Source organism: Talpa occidentalis, unplaced genomic scaffold, assembly GCF_014898055.3.
Source record: "Talpa occidentalis isolate TD23 unplaced genomic scaffold, MPIMG_talOcc4v2.1, whole genome shotgun sequence".
Classification (NCBI taxonomy): Eukaryota; Metazoa; Chordata; class Mammalia; order Eulipotyphla; family Talpidae; genus Talpa; species Talpa occidentalis.
The window spans coordinates 96,697,479-96,716,767 of record NW_026555331.1 but is presented as its reverse complement, the minus strand read 5'-3'; the positions used below and the strand labels follow the sequence as shown (position 1 = coordinate 96,716,767).

The 19,289-nt window shown below is 31.5% G+C and overlaps 1 protein-coding gene across 5 annotated transcripts in view; it reads left to right on the top strand.

The window, feature by feature from the left end:
* Nucleotides 1–19,289, top strand: part of SNX13 (sorting nexin 13) — a 109,716-nt gene that overhangs the window by 41,648 nt on the left and 48,779 nt on the right. For 4 of the 5 annotated variants that reach the window (XM_037508562.2, XM_037508553.2, XM_054692407.1 and 1 more), the window contains 7 exons: nucleotides 1,980–2,092; nucleotides 4,657–4,759; nucleotides 6,572–6,661; nucleotides 7,676–7,797; nucleotides 15,732–15,853; nucleotides 15,943–16,044; nucleotides 17,271–17,359. In XM_037508562.2, the coding sequence (XP_037364459.1) occupies nucleotides 1,980–2,092; nucleotides 4,657–4,759; nucleotides 6,572–6,661; nucleotides 7,676–7,797; nucleotides 15,732–15,853; nucleotides 15,943–16,044; nucleotides 17,271–17,359 (741 nt within the window). Of the gene's footprint in view, nucleotides 1–1,979; nucleotides 2,093–4,656; nucleotides 4,760–6,571; nucleotides 6,662–7,675; nucleotides 7,798–10,474; nucleotides 10,542–15,731; nucleotides 15,854–15,942; nucleotides 16,045–17,270; nucleotides 17,360–19,289 lie in introns of those variants that run through there. The other variant, XM_037508571.2, reaches the window with a different exon arrangement.

Genomic DNA, 19,289 nt, shown 5'->3' with positions numbered 1-19,289 from the left:
CTTTTACTCTCAGAAGTCGTACTTTATTAATATCCATTAGTTTTTTCATTTTTAAAACCTCTGAATTTAGCCTTAACAATAAGTGTTTAACTTTGAAAAACTGACTAGTAAGCATAAATCTGTAAAGGATGAGTAGTATTGCCAATATTAGATTAAATCTCACTGGAGAAGGTAGACTGAATAAAGTATCTAGGTCGTAGTCTGTTTTTTCCAACTTTCCTGAGAATTTACGATAACTTTTCAGGAATAAGTTTCTGACTAAATCTTGTAAGATAGCATCTATTTCCCACAGTTGGGCATCTGGCAGTATTGTATTGTGGATCAGGTACTAGATGTTCAGCAGAATTATAGTGAGAGGGACTGACCTGCTCAGTACTTTATTCTGAATCGCCATGGCCTATTTTTAGCTCTTAAAAGCAGTCAGAGGAGACCACTTTTGTCAGTGAAATGGCATTCACATCTGATTCAGAGAGCAGGTCATGTGAGCAGAATGGAAGCTACACCAGGTATTTGTCCTCTTGTTTAAAAAATGATAGTGGCCAGGATGAGAAAAAGGGATAATAAAAATAAAAATGAACAAAAGTTGTACCAGCTCTGTAGAGAAAAAATGAAAAAGACTTTACTGATAATATATACAATAAGATATGACTACATGGAAAAATACTGTTTGCCATAGAAAGTTGCCACTATAAGTTCTCCTTTAATAAATCTTACCCAAAATTTCTGCTCATGTGACCTCTAATCATTGAAACCTTCTTAGGCCAACCGATACAGTTGCTTGATTTTTCTCCATAACATTAGTCCCCATCTGATAAAACTATGTCTGATTTGTCTTGTTTCTGCATGTGAAATTTATGAAGGTATGTATGTATGTATTCTCATCTACTAGAGTGTGGACTTATGAGGGTATGTTTTATTCCTTGTGGAATCCTCACTCAGTACCTTGCACCTACAGCACATAGGAAACAGTCGATGATAGGTGAACGGATGAATAAAACTGGCCTTTCTCTCATAATTCATAGCACTTACTGTCTTTTCCATAGTTTTCTGGTCATTGATTTTGTTAAGCTTAGCATCTTATAATGCTTTCTATTTCTCTCTTTTAGTTTAATGTCTTTTATTCTCATAAGACTGTCTTCTGTGTGCTCTTGATGGCAGGAGTGGGGCAAATGCTTCCTTTGTATACCTCATAGTGTGGGACGAATGGATGTGGAGATTTGTTGAATGCATTTATTTATTCATGATGATTTCAATTGCTAAAATCTACTTTGTCATTATAAAAATGAATGTTTTCTTATTGGTTAATACAATACAATTTCAAACAAAAATCGGGTGTTTTGGGTTTATTTTTAAGAATGGAAAATGTTTAGATTTGCTTTCTTGATTTTATGGTAAATTTTGGCATCTAGAAGGTGGAATTTTTGCTACAGTAATTTTATAAATTCTGCAAACAATTTGAGTGAAAGAAAAGTAACAATTTTTAGTGAGATGTGGATTTCTTACCTTGAAATATAAAAATTTTACATTGTCTTTATATGATAAATTGGAACTTAGTTTTAAAATCAAATATTCTAAATAAATGCAAGTGTGTAGTATGCTTCAACCTTTGTATGTGCCTTGCCATTTATACATATACACATTCTTAAAATAAATATATTTTCATGCCAGCATATCATTTAGCAGTTTTTCTTGTGTATATTACAGTCACTAGATTTTAGTCATTTCTGATATTCTGTAAATATTTCTGACTATAGATTTTATATGCTATTTCTTGCAGTAAATTTCCAAGAGTATATTTAATATTTTCAGATGCAATTATTTTAGGTTACTGAAACAATACTGTAAATTTTTAAGAGGGAAAATTGAAAAGTTAAGGGTAAAAGTTTTGTTGGTTCTTTAATTCATATGATGTTATTTATTAAAGTTTCTATTATTATTATTATTATTATTATTATTATTATTATTTTGCTTTATTTCAGACCAGTCTGTCCATATGGGGATGGGGAAGCCTTGTCATTGTCCTTTCTCTAATAACCTTTGGACCCTTTGTGATATTATATTTGGCATTTTATATCCTCTGCTTTGTGGGTGGGTAAGTACACATCGTGATTATTTTACAATTCCTGTGTCATGTTGTTTTGTTCAAAATTGAGACAAATGGCCATGAGAAATGGAAGAATGATTTATTTATGAATGCTGTTTTTGTAAATTGTTTTTGAGTAGTGAGTTTAAAAAAGTAAAATTAGATACTCATGGAAATGAAAGTGGTGAGAGTTATAATTTGTGCCAGAAATATGGGTAGTAAGTACTCTTCAAAACTAGAATTTCAGTTCTAATGATAGAACTAGATAGAACTAGTGATAGAAAATTTTTTGTAATAGTATGACATTTTTAATTTGGTGTAGTCCTCCTTTAAGGTAGAATTTTCCTCATATACTATCTATTATTTAAGATGACAAACATGTTAAATTCTACTTTTACATTGTAGAAGATACTCTTGTTAATTAGGCTTTAGACAATAAGGTTAATTATTCCCCTTAGTGAATGCTGTCGTTTTAGTTAAGAAAATTCAACACACACAATTTTGCAGTTTTCCCTTCATGGTTACTTGGTGTACATACAAGTATTTACCTTGAATTGCTATATTTTTGAAAGAATATTTTCTGTCATGATTTAGTGTTGTTTCTGGTGCAAACCATTTGGTATCAGACATGAATTATATGTAAGAAAATGTATAAACAAGTGAAGTACTTGTTATTTACGTACTCTAACAAAGGTAACCTAGCTGAAATGAGTATTTTTTTGTTAACATGTGTGTGTATGTATATAAACAATACATTTATGTAATTATGTTTGCAATGAATATCCTCTGAGTCCTTTTAAACGTCTTTTGAGACCTTCAACATTTGGAGGAGTTGTTTAAACCTATAGATTTAAATTACTTAACTGAATTGAATAATATATATAAATTGTGACCCAAGAGACTGTGTAAAACACTAATGGTGTGACTTCTGAATATATCTACCACTTATATCACCTCTTTCAGCATAGGTTTTGAAAATCATGGGTAGCTGTTTTATATTGAATATATTCACTTATTGTTGAACAAGTGAGAATTAATTAAACAGAGCAGCTCTCTCAAGGACTATTCGTCAAAAGATATTTTCTGTTAGAGTTGGTATTTTCATGATAATTGCTTAGATAGGATACTGCACAGTGAAATAATTGAGACATGAGCGATAGGAATCATATAACTAAGTTCAGAATATTTTTATTGATTATAAAGCTGATCAGAGACTGTATAGATCTGTAGTTATTTGGGCTTCCTAATTAGACTGTTGAGTCACATATTTAAGGTCAGAGCGTGAATGAATACCCGCTTGGTTAGAGCCCTTCCCCACAGAGTTGTGGCTACATTTATCCAGTGTAAGGGAGATTATTCTGAGGTATTTCTTGTAAAATGATAGATTTCTTTTATTTCACTAATATAATAAGTTCTTAGCAAAAGTAAAGGAAAAGGATTTCAGAATACTTTCCAGTACTTCAGAAAGGAAGGAAGTTGTAGCTTTATAGACAAAGGTAGATGCCCTGGGAATTCTTGGAAGTGGAAAGATGGTGAACGATTTTCCTTAAATTATTTCATATAAAATTTGGGAAAGGGAGAAGGTTGGTAATCTTTTCATTTAAAAGTCACAAGAACCTTTGTTGATCCCTTTTTAATTCTGTTAATTTATCAAGAAATAATTTCAGAAAAATATTTTGTGGATATGTGTAAAGCTCTCTAAAAATCTTTAGATAAGGTGGGATAATGGGGGATATGGGAGGGGCAATAAAAAGTCTAGATAATAATTGACAGTCACGTGGTAGGATCTGAAATTCCAAGTTTTGTTATATTATGAATTACCTGATGTCATTTGGTACATTTTAAATATAGGAAGTGTTGATAATTTAGATAATACTTAGAGTAAAGCTGTCCTAAACCAGAATTTATCTTACCTTATCTCTCTATTTTTTTAAAAAATAATCTTTGGGGGATATATTTATTTAAATTCCAGGGTTTTTTTTGTTTTTAAATAATGAATTATTTTTTTCTGTAGAGAATTTGTTTATTTTGTATTGATAGCACCAAATTATTATCTCATGTCACTGAAACGATAGAATTGTGTGATTAAGATACAGATTTAGATATCATTTGTCTTTATAATTGGTTATTTAGCTACCATTTATTTAATAAAGGCTGTTTTTTCTCAAGTTTGAAAACATTGCCTGAGGTTCATTATGAAATATATTTGATTAAATCTTTGAAAGGCATTGTATAAATGCACAAAATGTTTATAGTTGTTGTAAACCTAAGAATATAGGACTGAGGTGATGGTGCACTGGTGCATTGGTGAAGGAAACTCTATGGGGACTATACCTGAGGGTGGGTGGGGGGAAGCAAATATTGTTTAAATAATGAACAACAATGTAAAAAAAAATTTAAAAATTAAAAAAAAAGAATATAACATTGTCTGTCAATATCTTGCATTACACAAGTCACATATTGACTTTCCATTGAATGACAAACCATCTATTAAATCTGAAAAATTTGGCTGGTAATATTTGTGCTAAATGATAGTAAAATTTTGTTTTTGATTCTATTAAATACTTTTTTAGGGGTTTTGTGGTTACTCTCCTGTTTGGAAAAACAAACTCAGAGAGGTATCTAGAGCAGTGTGAACACTCATTTCTTCCTCCAACATCAACTGGGATTTCTAAGGTAAATAGGGTGAAGGAATGTGCAACCTCAAAGTCTGTTTCTTTGCAGTTATAATAATGTGATTATCTGTATATGGCTTGACAGATTTCCTACAATTCACTAATGTTCACTGTAAATTTATAGGACATATTCCAATCACACTTACAAAATGCATTTTAAAAGATCATCTTTAAAACTGTCATGTTAGATGGTGAAAATTTGAAAAAAAGTAGAAATTTGGGGGTCTTTCTTGTCTTAATAAAGTGTCATGTGTATGATTTGTGAGGATGTCAAGTATACTGCTTTGAGTGAAATCAATTGTATATTAACAAGAGGAGAAGAAATGGACACTGTTTTTCCTAACTCACTCTAAAAATATTTTGTCATTACTCACTTGCAATTAGGTTACATAGGAGAACCATAGGGACTACACCTGAGGGGAGAAATCAGTTATGTCTAAAAATTGACAACGATGAAAGAAAATAAATAAACAAATTAAAAAAGATACTTTCATTGTAAAAAAGTATCTGATTTTAATAATTTATGTTATTTTATATTATCTTGAATGTTGCTTTTTTCTTTTATTTTTTTCTAATATCATACTCTATGAACAAAATTGTAATTGAGTATATAAGCAGACTTCAGATTTGCATTACCTGCAGTTCTTTTGTGGGGTTGGGATGTTTTGATATTATATGAAGAGATACAGATGGTCTGGTGTTGATACCAAGAACTTAACTTTAAAGTTGTAGAAGATGCACAGAAAATAATAAGACGTAGAAGATGCACAGAAAATAATATACAGTATTTTTTTAATTACTGAAATAAAAAATTCACCCTATCTTAGTAGTTCATATTGATACTTTTTTTTCCTTTCACTTACAACTTTTAAAATCTCTAAGATTTTATTTCTGTTTTCCTTGAGGGCTCCAGTTACATATTCTTTGAGCTTGTTCACAAATTTTGCTGAAAAAAATGAACTTTTTAGTAAATTATTTCTTACCCATCCATAGTTTCCACTCATTTGAGTGGTAGATACAGAGAATGGGAAATATTTTAAGAATTAAGAGACTACACAGTAATAAATCATAGTTGGCTGATTAAGAATTTACAATCTTATTTTATAGTAAGTGGTGTACAAAATAGTAATTTTGGCTTTCTAGTTCTAAAATGATTTTATAAATGCATTTTATGGAAAAAATCTTAGAGATTGCATGTTATAGCCTGAAGCAAGTAATTTATGCACATACACACATTTACACACACTATATATATAAATATATATATGTGTTCATATTTGGGTTTTAGTTTGTATTTTTGAGAAGTGTTTTATTACTTTTCACCCTATTTCTAGGCCACTGATCTTTTGAGGACTACAGAGAAATTAGACTTTTTTTTTCCTTTGGTTGCTTAATACCATCCCTACATAGAATCAGTACAAATATATTAATTTGACAAATGGTATACAGCTTTGACCTGGGGAGGGATTAAGGAGAAGTGTTTCATAAAGACAATTAATGATTAATTAGACTAACCTAAAACACTGATTTATGGTTTAAAATTTCATTGAATCATGGAAATAATATATCTGTATATTTCCAGTTTTCTCATTTTCTACAATGTTTGTTACTTTTATTAAAATTTTGAAGATAATAATCTCTGCTCCCTGTCCCCCATGTCTCATTTTGTTAACTAGAGTAATGATATTTGTTTTACACTAGAGTCTCAAGAAATAAGGTTAGTTTTTGACTTGAAAGTAATGACAGGAAGGTAAAATGATTTTAGAGATTTTAAGTCAAGAAACTATGCAATAAAGTATGTTTTTCCTTTAAGTGCTTGGAAGAAATGAAAAGGGAAGCCAGAACAATAAAGATAGATAGAAGATTGACGGGTGCCAATATAATTGATGAACCTCTTCAGCAAGTGAGTTTCAGTATGTGGTATTTGAATTCCATATCTTGTGTTCTAGGTATATTTCTTTTGAAGATATTAAGAAATACTTTCTGCTATTTAATTTGCTGGAAATTCATTATAACTCTATCCTTGGATTCTGTCTTCACTTATTTATGAACTCAGTAGTAATAAGATATTTACTTACTATTTAAACCTTTTGATTGAATTTGCATTCAGTTTATTGACATATTTTATGTTTCTAGTAATTTTGTAGTTAAAGTGTTACTCTTTAGCTGATCAGGTTTGGCACCAATCAGATATTTTTTCTACTAGCGTTATAACTTTTTAAAATGGGAAATAACTGGTTTGAGCCAAAAATACTAAAAAATTAGATTTAAAAGATTATTCTCCATCTGAATGTTTTATATTGATGTTAGTTTGATTATATAAGGGTTGTAAGTATGTACTTTAAAATTCTTAACATTTATTTTATCTGATTTGCAAAATATTATATATTAAGTTGTATAATTTGCTACTTATTGCCTAACTTAAATATATTCATTTGATACTATTGGCAATATCAAAGGTATTAGTATTAAGTGAATTGTCATTTTTGTAATTTAACACCAGTAAAACTGATAATAGCATCTTGGAATAATGGTTCCTTTTTGAGATTAGGGTCCATTATTTTAGTTCTCATTATTTCAGTTCTCATTAAACCTCTTCATTATATAAAGCACTAAAAGTTTGTTGTTGTTTTTTCCTGTGAACTCCATGTTTACTTGAATTTGGGTGAAGTTTGGCCATTGATAACTAGTTTTTAAAAATTGGGAAAATTAATAATTTGGTGTAATGTAATTATTAAAGATTTTGAAATGGCTCTTAGCATTGATTCTCTCATAATGAAGTCAGTTACTTACCACTGCCATTAAGTATTTGAAAAGTAAATGTATTTTGGCAAATAATCCTTGTTTTCATTTGACAGTTTTTCTTTTTAAATTTTAAAAACTTGTATTTTTTTGTTGTTAAATATTTCTGTTGTAGGTTATCCAGTTTTCCTTGAGGGATTATGTCCAGTATTGGTATTATACACTAAGTGATGATGAATCTTTTCTCCTTGAAATTAGGCAGACTCTTCAAAATGCACTCATTCAGTTTGCTACTAGGTAAGGTCATAGCATTGTATTTGTGCAGAAAAATGTGAATACATTGTTTGTATCAATAGGAAAATAGCTGTTTAATGGGTGGAGAAAATTGTGATTAAAAGGTAAGTAGAACACTATATAATATGGTGAGATAACTTTTGATTATCTCTGAGGTAGAGCCTAAGAACCTATAAGTTAGTCACTAAAATTTAACCTTCACTTTTACAGGATGTTTATTGTGATTAAGCACTGTTCCTCAGTTTGTATGCCAGTTTCGTCCTTGATCCAGTCATGTGACTTTCAAAGCCTTTCACCCTGCTTACTGATAATGCTCCTCCTCCCCTCACATTTAACCAAATACTCTTATTTGAGTGCTATGAAAATTAGTTTCAGTGTAAGCTCTCTTACTTTTGGCACATCCTCCTAGAGAGCAAAGAAACCAAGGGAAGATAAATCTGTGGAGAATACTCAGTTTATTTTCAGAATATAAGTATTAAAAATTGCTTTAGGAAACTCTTCTTCTGAGATATCCTAAAATCCTCACTTTACAAATCCACTTAATATATTTCTGCTCATACAACAAAATTGTTTTAGTGTATATCCTTGCATTTAAAAATGACTTGATTTTGCGGTGGGTGGCATTTCCAATTTCATCTTCCAGAAGTTATTTATTTTTTAAAGAATTTCATGTTTGTATGAGTTTGCAATTTTGACTTTTTTTATTGGGGCTGTGTTAATTTATAGCCTTATAGAGGTTTTTGGTGTATGTTTTCTTTCCTCAGCTATTATATATATCACACTATGTCCACCACCAAATATCCATTCACCATATACAACCAACTTACTAGACTTGCCTACCCATTTCTTCCACTGACCTTCCCCTCTGGTAACCACCTTTCTGTTGCCAGAGTCTAAGTGTTTGCTTTTGTTTTGTTTGTTCATTTGCTTTATTTTTTTCTATTACACAAGCAAGTGAAATATGTGGTATTTGTCTTTCTTTTTCTGACTTATATTACTTAGCCTAATCCACTCAGGGTCCACCCCTGTTGTTGTAAATGACAAGTTTTCATCATTTTTGGTGGCTGATTAGTATTCCATATATACATTATATGTGTGTGTGTGTGTGTGTGTGTGTGTGTGTGTATATTATATATATATATACACACACCACATTCTTCATTATTCATTAATCTGTCACTGAGCGCTTGGGTTGTTTCCATAGCCTAGCTATTGTGAATAGTGCTGCAGTGAGCATGGGGGTGCTTACATCTTTTTGAATAAGAGTTTTCATTTGCTTTAGCTAAATACACAAAAGTGGGATTACTGGATCATATGGTAGTACAATTTTCAATTTTTTTTAGAAATCTACCATACTGTTTTCCACAGTGACTCTTGTATAGGGAACTTAACCAGGGTCCCATAAAGGCCTATAGATGTATGCAAAACTTTTCCCTTCTACTTGAGTGTCTCCATAGATTTCATTTTTTAAAGGGCCTATGAAAATGAAACCAGAAGGATTTAAAAATCACTGAAATCCACTGTTCATATTTATATGTCACTTTGGGGAAATAAGTATAGCATGTCAGAGTAAAATGAAATGTGAATTTTGAAACATAATGTGAAGAAAAATATATAGGAGAGTCTGAAGTCCTAGCATTGAACTTTAGCTGTATTAGTTATTAAGCTCTGGGACCTTTAGTGGGCAAAACATGTAAGTTCTTTGAGTTTGGGGGTAATCTATATCTACTTATAGGTTGTTATTAGGATTGAATGACATTACATGTGAGAGAATACTTTTGTAATGATATAACTCCTGATGTTAATTAACATAGTATCTATCCCCAGTAACAGTTTGGAGAAGTAAATCTTCCTAGATTTTTGTTGAATTGTCTGCAGAATTTGGGCGCAAATTAGGCTAGGATTTAAGGGGATGAATACTTCATAACATATTCTAATTCCTTCTTCAAGTAAGATGTTATGACCAGAAGTCCAGGAAGATCTATATTATAATTCTACCTATACCATTAAATTACAGTGCACTTAAAAGAAAATTACTTAACATGTTTGTAAAGCAATAATATATAGTAGTACTTACTACAAACTTGGAGTTGTGTGGAGCAAATGAGTTTATGTGCATGAAACATTTCTTGAAGTATTTCTTAATAAACGACATTTTGGGTCCTCCTGGGTGGCGCAGTAGGTTGAGCACAGCACTGTGAGACTGTCTACAGCCTCTGCAGCACAGGTTCGATTCCCAGCCGGTCAGGGAGATACCCACATGGCACAGCATACCTCTCCTGTCTCTCACACTGTTCCCCTCAGCAGTGTTTTTGGTTGTCTGCCTGATCTGCTCCCCGCTTCCCTGATCTCGCTTTGTCTCTGGTGAGTTCCCTCACCCTCCCGCTCCTCTGGCCTGTATCCCAGTTCTTGTATAAATAAAAAAAATATTTTAAAAAAAATGACATTTTGATTTGATAAGCATATGTGCTTGGTTCTTATATAATTATCACTGATAAATATACTTTTAAGAGGCTTTTATATATTTATAAACAAACTAGAAAATATGCGCTGCCATGCTTATTATTTTAGTCATTTCTGTGGAAAAATATAGTGGCATCAGAAACGTAAAATTCAGAATTCTTTCTCTGGTAGAAATCTATTTTTACTTCAGTCATTTTACATAAAGGTCCTTTTTCAGGAAAGTATTCTACCAACAATGTTAAGATCTTCTTTAATGTCAAACAGTTATCTCCACCTCTAGTCAGGCAAGACTACATGATATCATTTACATATAATAGAATATCATTCTTCTTTCTTTCCTCCATTTGAACACTACATTCATCAAGACTTGCTCTTAGTGTAGCTTTTAAAATTAATCCTTTATAAATAATAGCATATCAGTTAAACTGTATTTCTGTGTGTGGTTATCTTCAACAAATTAAGCTGTTTTTGGAATGGTACCAATTGTAGCGGAAACTCTCAACTCATCTTTTGTTAGTATTCTCCATTCCCTGTGAAAGACATTGACTCATACCTCTAGCATTAAAACTAGGCTAATAGATCACTTGCTAGTACTTTTGACCACTCTTTTCCCACCTTTTGAGTTTGAAGCTTATCAGAAATCAATTGTGTGATGCCTGGGCCCTACCCCCAGAAGTTCTGATAAAATTGATCTATGGTATAAGCTCAACATGTGTGACTTAGAGAGTAAAGGTAATCAAGTGTGTTAAAAAAAAAAAACCTTTATTTGTCTCTGAGCGTATATATCCCAGCTATAATTTCTAATCAGATAATTTAATCTGCCCCTACATAGGTAGAATAAAATGAGTATGGCAAGTTTTGAAATATGAGAGTTTACATTTCTCTGAAAACTAAATTGCTTGCTTTGGAATTTTATTCAAAGCTATACTAAATGTATTATAGTTGGATTAGGTGTGCAAAATACAACTGTAAAATACATACAAAAAGTCTTAGCTCTACATTCACATTTTTTTACATGTCTTTAATAGTGCCATTTTAATAAACTAGAAACTATATCTTTTGCATTATGGAAACGGGTTATTCAAGACAAAGTCCACATTAATATTACTTAGCAAAACCTGAGTCAAAGAAAAGGTCTTAGGTCTACACTGTAAGATTTATATGTTTTAAGGTAGAATTAAGCATATTCACAGTGCCCTCTTCTGATCAATTATTATTATTTATTTATTGTTATTGAAGTACACTATGGTTTTACAACCTTGTTAGTGTTTTGACAGTACAGGATTTCCCCTTACAGGTGTAGTCACTGTAGTACTCCCACCACCAAAGCATCCACAGCCCTCTACTATTATACTCTACCCCCACTCTTTCCCTCCATCCTCTCATTCTCACTCCCTTCCTTCCCCCTCTGAAAGCTACAGATCAGTTCACCTTTCAAAGGCTGGTTTTAAAATATGTCTTTGACCCTTTGCTTGGTTTTTCTATATTCTATATATGTGACACCATATAAGTGGTATTTATTTATTTTCTCTTCCTGGCTTATTTTGCTTAGCCTAATCCCTTCCAGCTCTATCCATGTTAGTGCAAATGACGAGTTTATCTTTTTTGATTGCTAAGCAGCATTCCATTGTGTGTATATATTACATCTTGTTGATCAGTTATGTTGATATACTTACCATCTGTCAGTTTTCCATGTATTGTGTGTATATCGCAGACTCTTAAAGCTATAAATGTCCTTAGAGAGAAAAAACCTTGGGAAGTGATGTGACTTCCTGAATTTCACAACTAATGAAATGACTACTCTTTTACTTGAGTAATGGGCATATATTCCAGTCCAGTATTTCTTTACAGAAATACTTAATTGGGGCCTCCCCTGGTGGTGCAGGCGGTTGAGCGCTGCACTGTGAAGCTGTTTGCGGCCTCTGCAGCACCAGTTCGATCCCTGCCGGCTGGCGAGGGTGCCACATGGCACGGCAGACCTCTCCTGTCGTGCCCGCTGCTCCCCTCAGCAGTGTATTTTGTCATCTGCCTGTTCTGTTCCCCACTCTGTCTCTGGTGAATCCTCTCACCCTCCTGCGCATCTGGCCTGTGCCCTGGTTCTTGTATAAAATAAATAAATAAATCATAAAAAAATACTTAATTGATTTTGGTGTTCGGTGGTTTTGTTGTCATTGTTACTGATCATGAGCTGCAGACTGCTGAGAATTGATAAGTCAATGAAGCAGTCTCAATCGTAGTCCATATTTTTGGACCTTCTTGCCTGTTTTAGGCATTGGCATTAAATAAACTTAGGACTTGGAGAGGCAAAAAGAGCTATTTAGTATGTGTTCTTCAGAACTTTAAGAAATAAGCACCTGTTTTATTTACCGCATGTTGCCATTTTCCAACTACCTGTTAATGCTGTGACCTGGAGGAGGATTCAATAAATTAGTATGCATTGAGTTTTTATTTAGACACTGGGGATGCCACTGTGATCAAAATGAACACAGTAGAATTAAATAGACATGTCTCTGACTTCCTCAGATTTTTATCTCAGCAGTTGAATTTATATAGCAGTTGAATCATTTAACTACAGATTGCAAATGCTATACAAAGTAAAAAATTGATGGTGTAAGAAATATAAATGGAGAATCAAACCTAGTTTGAAGGAATAAGGCAGAGGGTGAGTATCAGTGAAGTTGCATGTGGAATTGACATCTTAGATGAACTCTAAAGTGTAAGTGGGAATTGCCAAATGAATGTTTGGGGAAAGAAGGGAAGTTTGTAGAGCATTGATAAGGTGTGCAAACTTGGTGGTAGGAATAGTCTATGCCTCCTACAGAGGCACTAAGATAAGAAGAGTAATATTTAAGTTTGAGAAATGGAAATTTTGCAGGTCCTTAGAAAAGAATGGAAGGAAGAAGATGAAACAGATAATGATGAGGACATAAACAAAGTCTTGGGTAGGCAGAATCTTAAAAGTATTTGTGCTTAGTCCTAAAATCAGTTGAACTGTTTAAGGGTTTTTAAAGCTTTTATTTTGTACTATCATATTTATATTTTTAAAAAGTTCTCTCTGACTGCTCTATGGAGAAAGGAATGGATGGGGAGACAAAAGTAGATGTGGGAGAACAATGAAAAGGCCAGGAATGGTGGTTGTAGAGATGGAAGATAAGGGCATACAAAATGTATGTTCAAAGAGGTATACATTTTGTAGATGGAACGTTTTTGCTTTTGTGCTTCAATTAAAACTGCATTGCTTATTTGCTTTCCTAGTTAACTTTAATTCTTACAGCCATTCCATCAAGATACCTAAGCATCAGGAGCCTACTACAAATTATGTATATAAGGGAGAGTTGAACATATCACCTATTCTTGTGACCAGAGTAAATAGTCTCATTTTTCAATTCAAGAAATTAAAGCTTATGAGTAATAACAGTAAAATGAAAGGTAGTTAAAAAATTCATTGTGTACTAATTCAGGTTTTTGCTGGACTAGGTATCTTATGGGGGAATATTCTAAATAAAGTGATAATGAAACTTAATTGTGGCCACAGTTTAAAAATAATTGATACTATAAACTCTAATACATCTATGTGAAGATCAATAAAAAGAGAGGTGGCTGTACATAAATGGAATGATTTTTAATAAACTTGTAGCACTATTCCATTTGTTACATATTGAGCATACACCATCATTTTAGAAAGTACATCGATGTCACCAGAATATTTTCACATTTTGTTAAGACAAATATTAGAAATCATTAGCAGATGTTTTCCTAATTTACAAATGGGATGCAGTGTATTACTGTTTTTTCTTAACATTCTAACTTAGCAAAGTTCTTTTGTGTTGAGATTTACAAAAGACTGTAAATGTATTCAGTGGAAATAAGTCAAGCAGAGGTGTAGAATACTATATTGCTGCTTTACCCACTTCCAACATATTTGTATATTGAAAGTAGAAATCTATATTTAAAATATAAAGTACTTTTTATATATTTGCATTACTTGTTAATTTTCATCTTCTGTTGAATTGAGATGGTTTTAAAATGTCTTCTGTAATTAGTGAGTTTTGACAGCTTCAATAAATTGTATAAATACCATTGTACCATGAAACAGAACAGATATGAGAAAGATTGTATATTGTTTTCTTCTCAATTTGTTAGACTGAACCTTTCCATAAGAGCAATGGCCTATATCAAGAAAATTCTGCTTTATAAAATTTTCAAATATAGTGATTATGTATGAATTTTTATGTGAAGATTTTTATAAGATGCTTACACAGACTAATTTTTGTTTTAAGGAAATTCTAGAGACTTCTAGGCTAAAATTGTTACTTTAAGTTTTATGCTACCTAGTTTAATATGTGCTTATAGACACAACTCCTATTCTAAATAATCCTTGAGTTCAGGATACCTTTTTTATGTTAATTTTCTTTTTGCATGTACTTATAGTTTACTTGTTCCATACATGTGTATAGCAAAACCATAGTTGTGCATTAAAAATTAATATATCTGTATCAATAGCATGTGTTTTTATTTTGAAAACAGCCATCTGTTTTATTGCTCAGTATCATCACTACCCTTAAAAGTTTTTTCTCAAAAAGTGACAGCAATCAAGTCATCTTCTTCACCAGCTTCTTCATTATATCTGTGTGGGTAATTAGCATAATGAATTATATAGTGTACTTTTTTCTAGTTATCCTGTTGCCTAACTTCTTTTATCTACTTGATATTCCTGAAAGGCTGAATTAATTTTAGTGCTAATGTAAGGAAAATAACATTGAAAAATGTTTAAAATTTTTAACCCAAGGATTGGTATAAATTGTTTTTGACTTATCTGTTGTATTTTCTATTTCACTGGTGTACTATGCTAGCTATGTTTCTTGAGGTCTGTTGCTGTTGAGATAGAGTACTAGGTGTGTTAATAAAATTAGCAAGAACCTTTTTCAGGGGTAAATATGACATTTTACAGAATTGTTTTGACTGTAGTTATTTTAAATGGTTACATTTTTAATTGCTAGTATACATAAATAGAAAGCAGTCAGACTCATGCAGAGGTATTTGGTTCAGAACTTGGAAAATTGAAATGAAACCCAAGAAATGTCTCCAATGTTCTTCTAAAAGCAAGCAAAAAAATTCTTAGTTCCCAATATCATCTTATGTCTGGGATAAGAAATTGTGTGATATACCTGTTAGAAGACTCATTTCATATTTCACTGGAATAAAATTATTTTATTTTCAGCACTTAGATTCCACTTTTAAGTGTTAGACATAAAATATACTTCAAATAATAGTGCTTAAAGACTTAGGTAGATTTGCTATGTGTTGGGTCATGCAAAAGAAAGGGATGGGATAGTAATTAGATGAAAATGAGTTAGTATAAATTCATTCTATATGATAATCATGTTGTCTTTCAGTAGTCATTAAAGTGAATTATATTTTTTGATTTTAAAAAAGCATTTATATAATGCTTTACAAAATATGTTTTTTATAAGGTCAAAAGAAATAGACTGGCAACCTTATTTTACTACACGCATTGTAGATGATTTTGGCACACACCTACGAGTATTCAGAAAGGCTCAACAGAAGATAACAGAGAAAGATGACCAAGTTAAAGGTAATGTCTTCATTCCATTTGAAAATGAGAATTTTAAAATCTGTTTTTCTTTATCCTGTTTATCTTGAATGATTCCTTTCTTTGCTCAGGTACAGCAGAAGATCTTGTAGATACGTTCTTTGAAGTTGAAGTTGAAATGGAAAAGGACGTTTGCCGTGATCTAGTGTGCACTTCCCCCAAAGATGAAGAAGGTTTTCTTTGCACTTTAACACTTTTGACAGCATTAACAGTTCAAATTAGCTAAAAACAAGTTAGTAGAATCAGTGAAGACATATAAAGGTGTAGTTGTTTTTGTAGGGCAGGTAGTAAAGATACTGTTTGTAACTGATTTTATTCTTTAACTCTTAAAGGTAATTTCCAAATTCTTTTTTCTGTTTTAAAGGTCTTTAAAATTTAAAGATGGTAGTTAAAATTACATCTCTTGTCTTCTTTTAAATTATATAGTAAGTTCTAACATTTTATAATTGTAAATTTACTTTTTGATATGTAGTAATTCATCCTCTTGAATTTATTATTTCTACTTCAAGAAATATGTTACCTTAAAATATTTTCTAAGGGAATGATTATAATAATTTCAAATAAAATGTGTGGATTTGAAGACTTGTCTTTTCTTTGTGGGAGATTAAACCAGATAAGTTTTAGCTGAGGATGTTTTCTTATCCTATTTTTCAACTACTAAGAGTCTTTGCGACTTGGCACATTTTTTGATTAACAGGATCAGCTATATAATTATATTCCCAGGAAGTGTCAGCTAGGAACTACAGAAAAGCATTTCTAGCTTTCAAAATTGACTTCCTAGATTTTTTTAAATGTACTCAACTTTTATTTCTTTCTTTCATTCCCTCTTATTCCCTTCTTTACTTTTTATATTTATTGTGCAGTTCAATTTTTAATGCTCTTTCAGTATTAATTAAAGATAAGAGATAGGAATGATGATGTTCAGTAGCTCTGTGTAATTGAGCCCTGTTAAATGAATACAATAGAAGAGAATTTCTTTCTTTTGTTATTAACAGCCAAGATAGTAGAAGTTCTTTCTTGAAAGAAAAATTGCAGGTATATTTTTAAACATGCAAATAACTTTTATGTATGCAAAGAATGTGTGGTGTAAGTGCAGAATATGTGGGATAAATTAAAACTATTTGGGAGTAAATAGTACATTTAACTGAAATTTCAATGATTCAAAAAGTATGGTAAAATTGAGCAGAATTTAAAAAAATATTATTTTGCTTAATCATTACTATTTAAGCAACATGGAAAGAATTTTTGAGAACTAGGTATGTGCTAATTAATTATTAAAATAATAAGCCAGCACAATGAGAAAATTGCATATTTCAACTTTTATTTATATATGTTATCTCATGAGTAGGTAAAGATGTCATATTTTCAGTGTTATTATAACTACTTTTCTTATTTCTAGGATTTCTAAGGGATTTGTGTGAGGTCTTACTATATTTATTGCTACCTCCTGGAGATTTCCAGAACAAGATCATGAGATACTTTGTCAGGGTAAGCTTAAACTTTTCAAAAATAAGTCACACTGTAAAGAGATTGAGAGCATTAATTTAAAAATTTCTGGTCTTTGGACTCTATTATACTCTTAAAAATTACTGAGAACCACCAAGGAACTTTATATGGGTTTTACCTATCAATGTTTACCATATATTTATATATTATAAATTTATTATGTATTAAAAAAGAAAATTAGAAAGTTGAAAATACAAGAATGTATACAAGTCCACATTTCATTAGCTGATTGATGGTATATTCCACCCTGGCTTTTCGTTTTGAAAATACTGCTATATGCTCATGAATAAATGAGAGTGAAAGGGTAATAGTCTCAGTATTATGCTGATTATGGCTTTGATACAAACCCTCTGAAAAGGTATTGGGGAATATTAAAATATTAATATTAAAATATTGAAAATATTTCCCTACTCTCAGAGGTCCCTAAAATCCATTGAGATCTCTTTTATTTAGAGTTAGACATTTGGATTTTTTGGTTATAATACCAGGTATGTTTTAATTTTCTTTAATTTTGTCTTTAAATTACCTAAATTTGACTAAGTAAGACTTCTGTACAGAAACTTATAAAAAACTGAGCAGCTAAGATTCTACTTCTTGTTATTAGAAAATGAGTAAGTCATAGAAGAACAGTGGTTTTGCATTTTTTACTTACAGGTTATAAACTTTTGCTCTATAACTACATTCTAATGTAAAGGAATATGATTTTGGCTGTGATTGTGAAATGAATGTTAGCTATATTAGATCTTACCCTACTTGAATAGGTGAGGTGAAATTTTCTAGTTTTTGTAAAAATGAAAGTTTGTCATCTATTTAATCCTGCAACACAGATACCCATTCCTGAGGTTTGCTTTAATGCATGTGTGTTATTATTTAAGAAATAATTTCCCAATTTCCCAATTCCTACCTAACTCAAGTTCAGTTTATATGCTTCTTAAATGGGTATTAGTAATTTGAAGTGAGGGCAAAATGCAAAATTATCAAGGGTGGTAAATACCTGGCATGTCTTTATCACTGGATTTATATCTACCACTTGAAGAAAGATATTGCTAGTTTCAGTATCTCTTTGTCATCAGAATCTTTGTCTAGTTGGTAGTTCAGACAAGTGTATGAGCAGCATTTCATATGCTTAGCTCTTTTCTTTCTTGAAAAGCTGTCTTTCTTAAGTTCTTTATCATTGCTCCCGTTTGACTTCATATCCTTTGGTCTCCTTATCTTGTATTTACCTCTTAAATATCCAAGTTCTTCTATCTTGGACCTGCTTCTTGCTCATCTGTTCCTATGATTTTAAACTCCACCTAAATGCTGATGACTTCCAAATTTGTATCTTTAGTTCAGACTTCCCTTTTGACATCCAGGTCACTGACCAGCTGCCCATTGGAATTATCATTTGGTTGGCTCACTGTCCTTTTAAACTTTATATGTCCAGTATAGAAATATTAACTTGCTTATATAACCTGTTTTTTTACATTCCAATAAATGATATGACCACTTAGCAATTTTTCAAATGAGTTTTTCCAGAGGTTTACAAGGCCATGCACAATGTTGCTTTGTTTATCTCTCTGGCCTTCATGCCATGCACTCACTATAATTTAAACCATACTGCCTTCTTCTCCAACAAGGCCATATTCTCAATTTGACAGGATTATTTCATATTCTTTTTTTCCTGTGCTCAAATAATTGCCCTTATTCACTTGGCTAAATTGTATTCTTCCCTCATATTTCATAGACATAGAGATGCTTCCCATAGGCCATATAATCTAAATATCCTTCATAATTCCCTATTTCTGTTGAAGCACCCATTTGTTTTCTGTCATAGCACTTACTATATTTTAAAATCAAAATTTGCTTGCTGTGTTTATTTGTTTGATGACTTTTTTTGCACTAATAGAGCTGTTAAATCCTATAAGGGTAG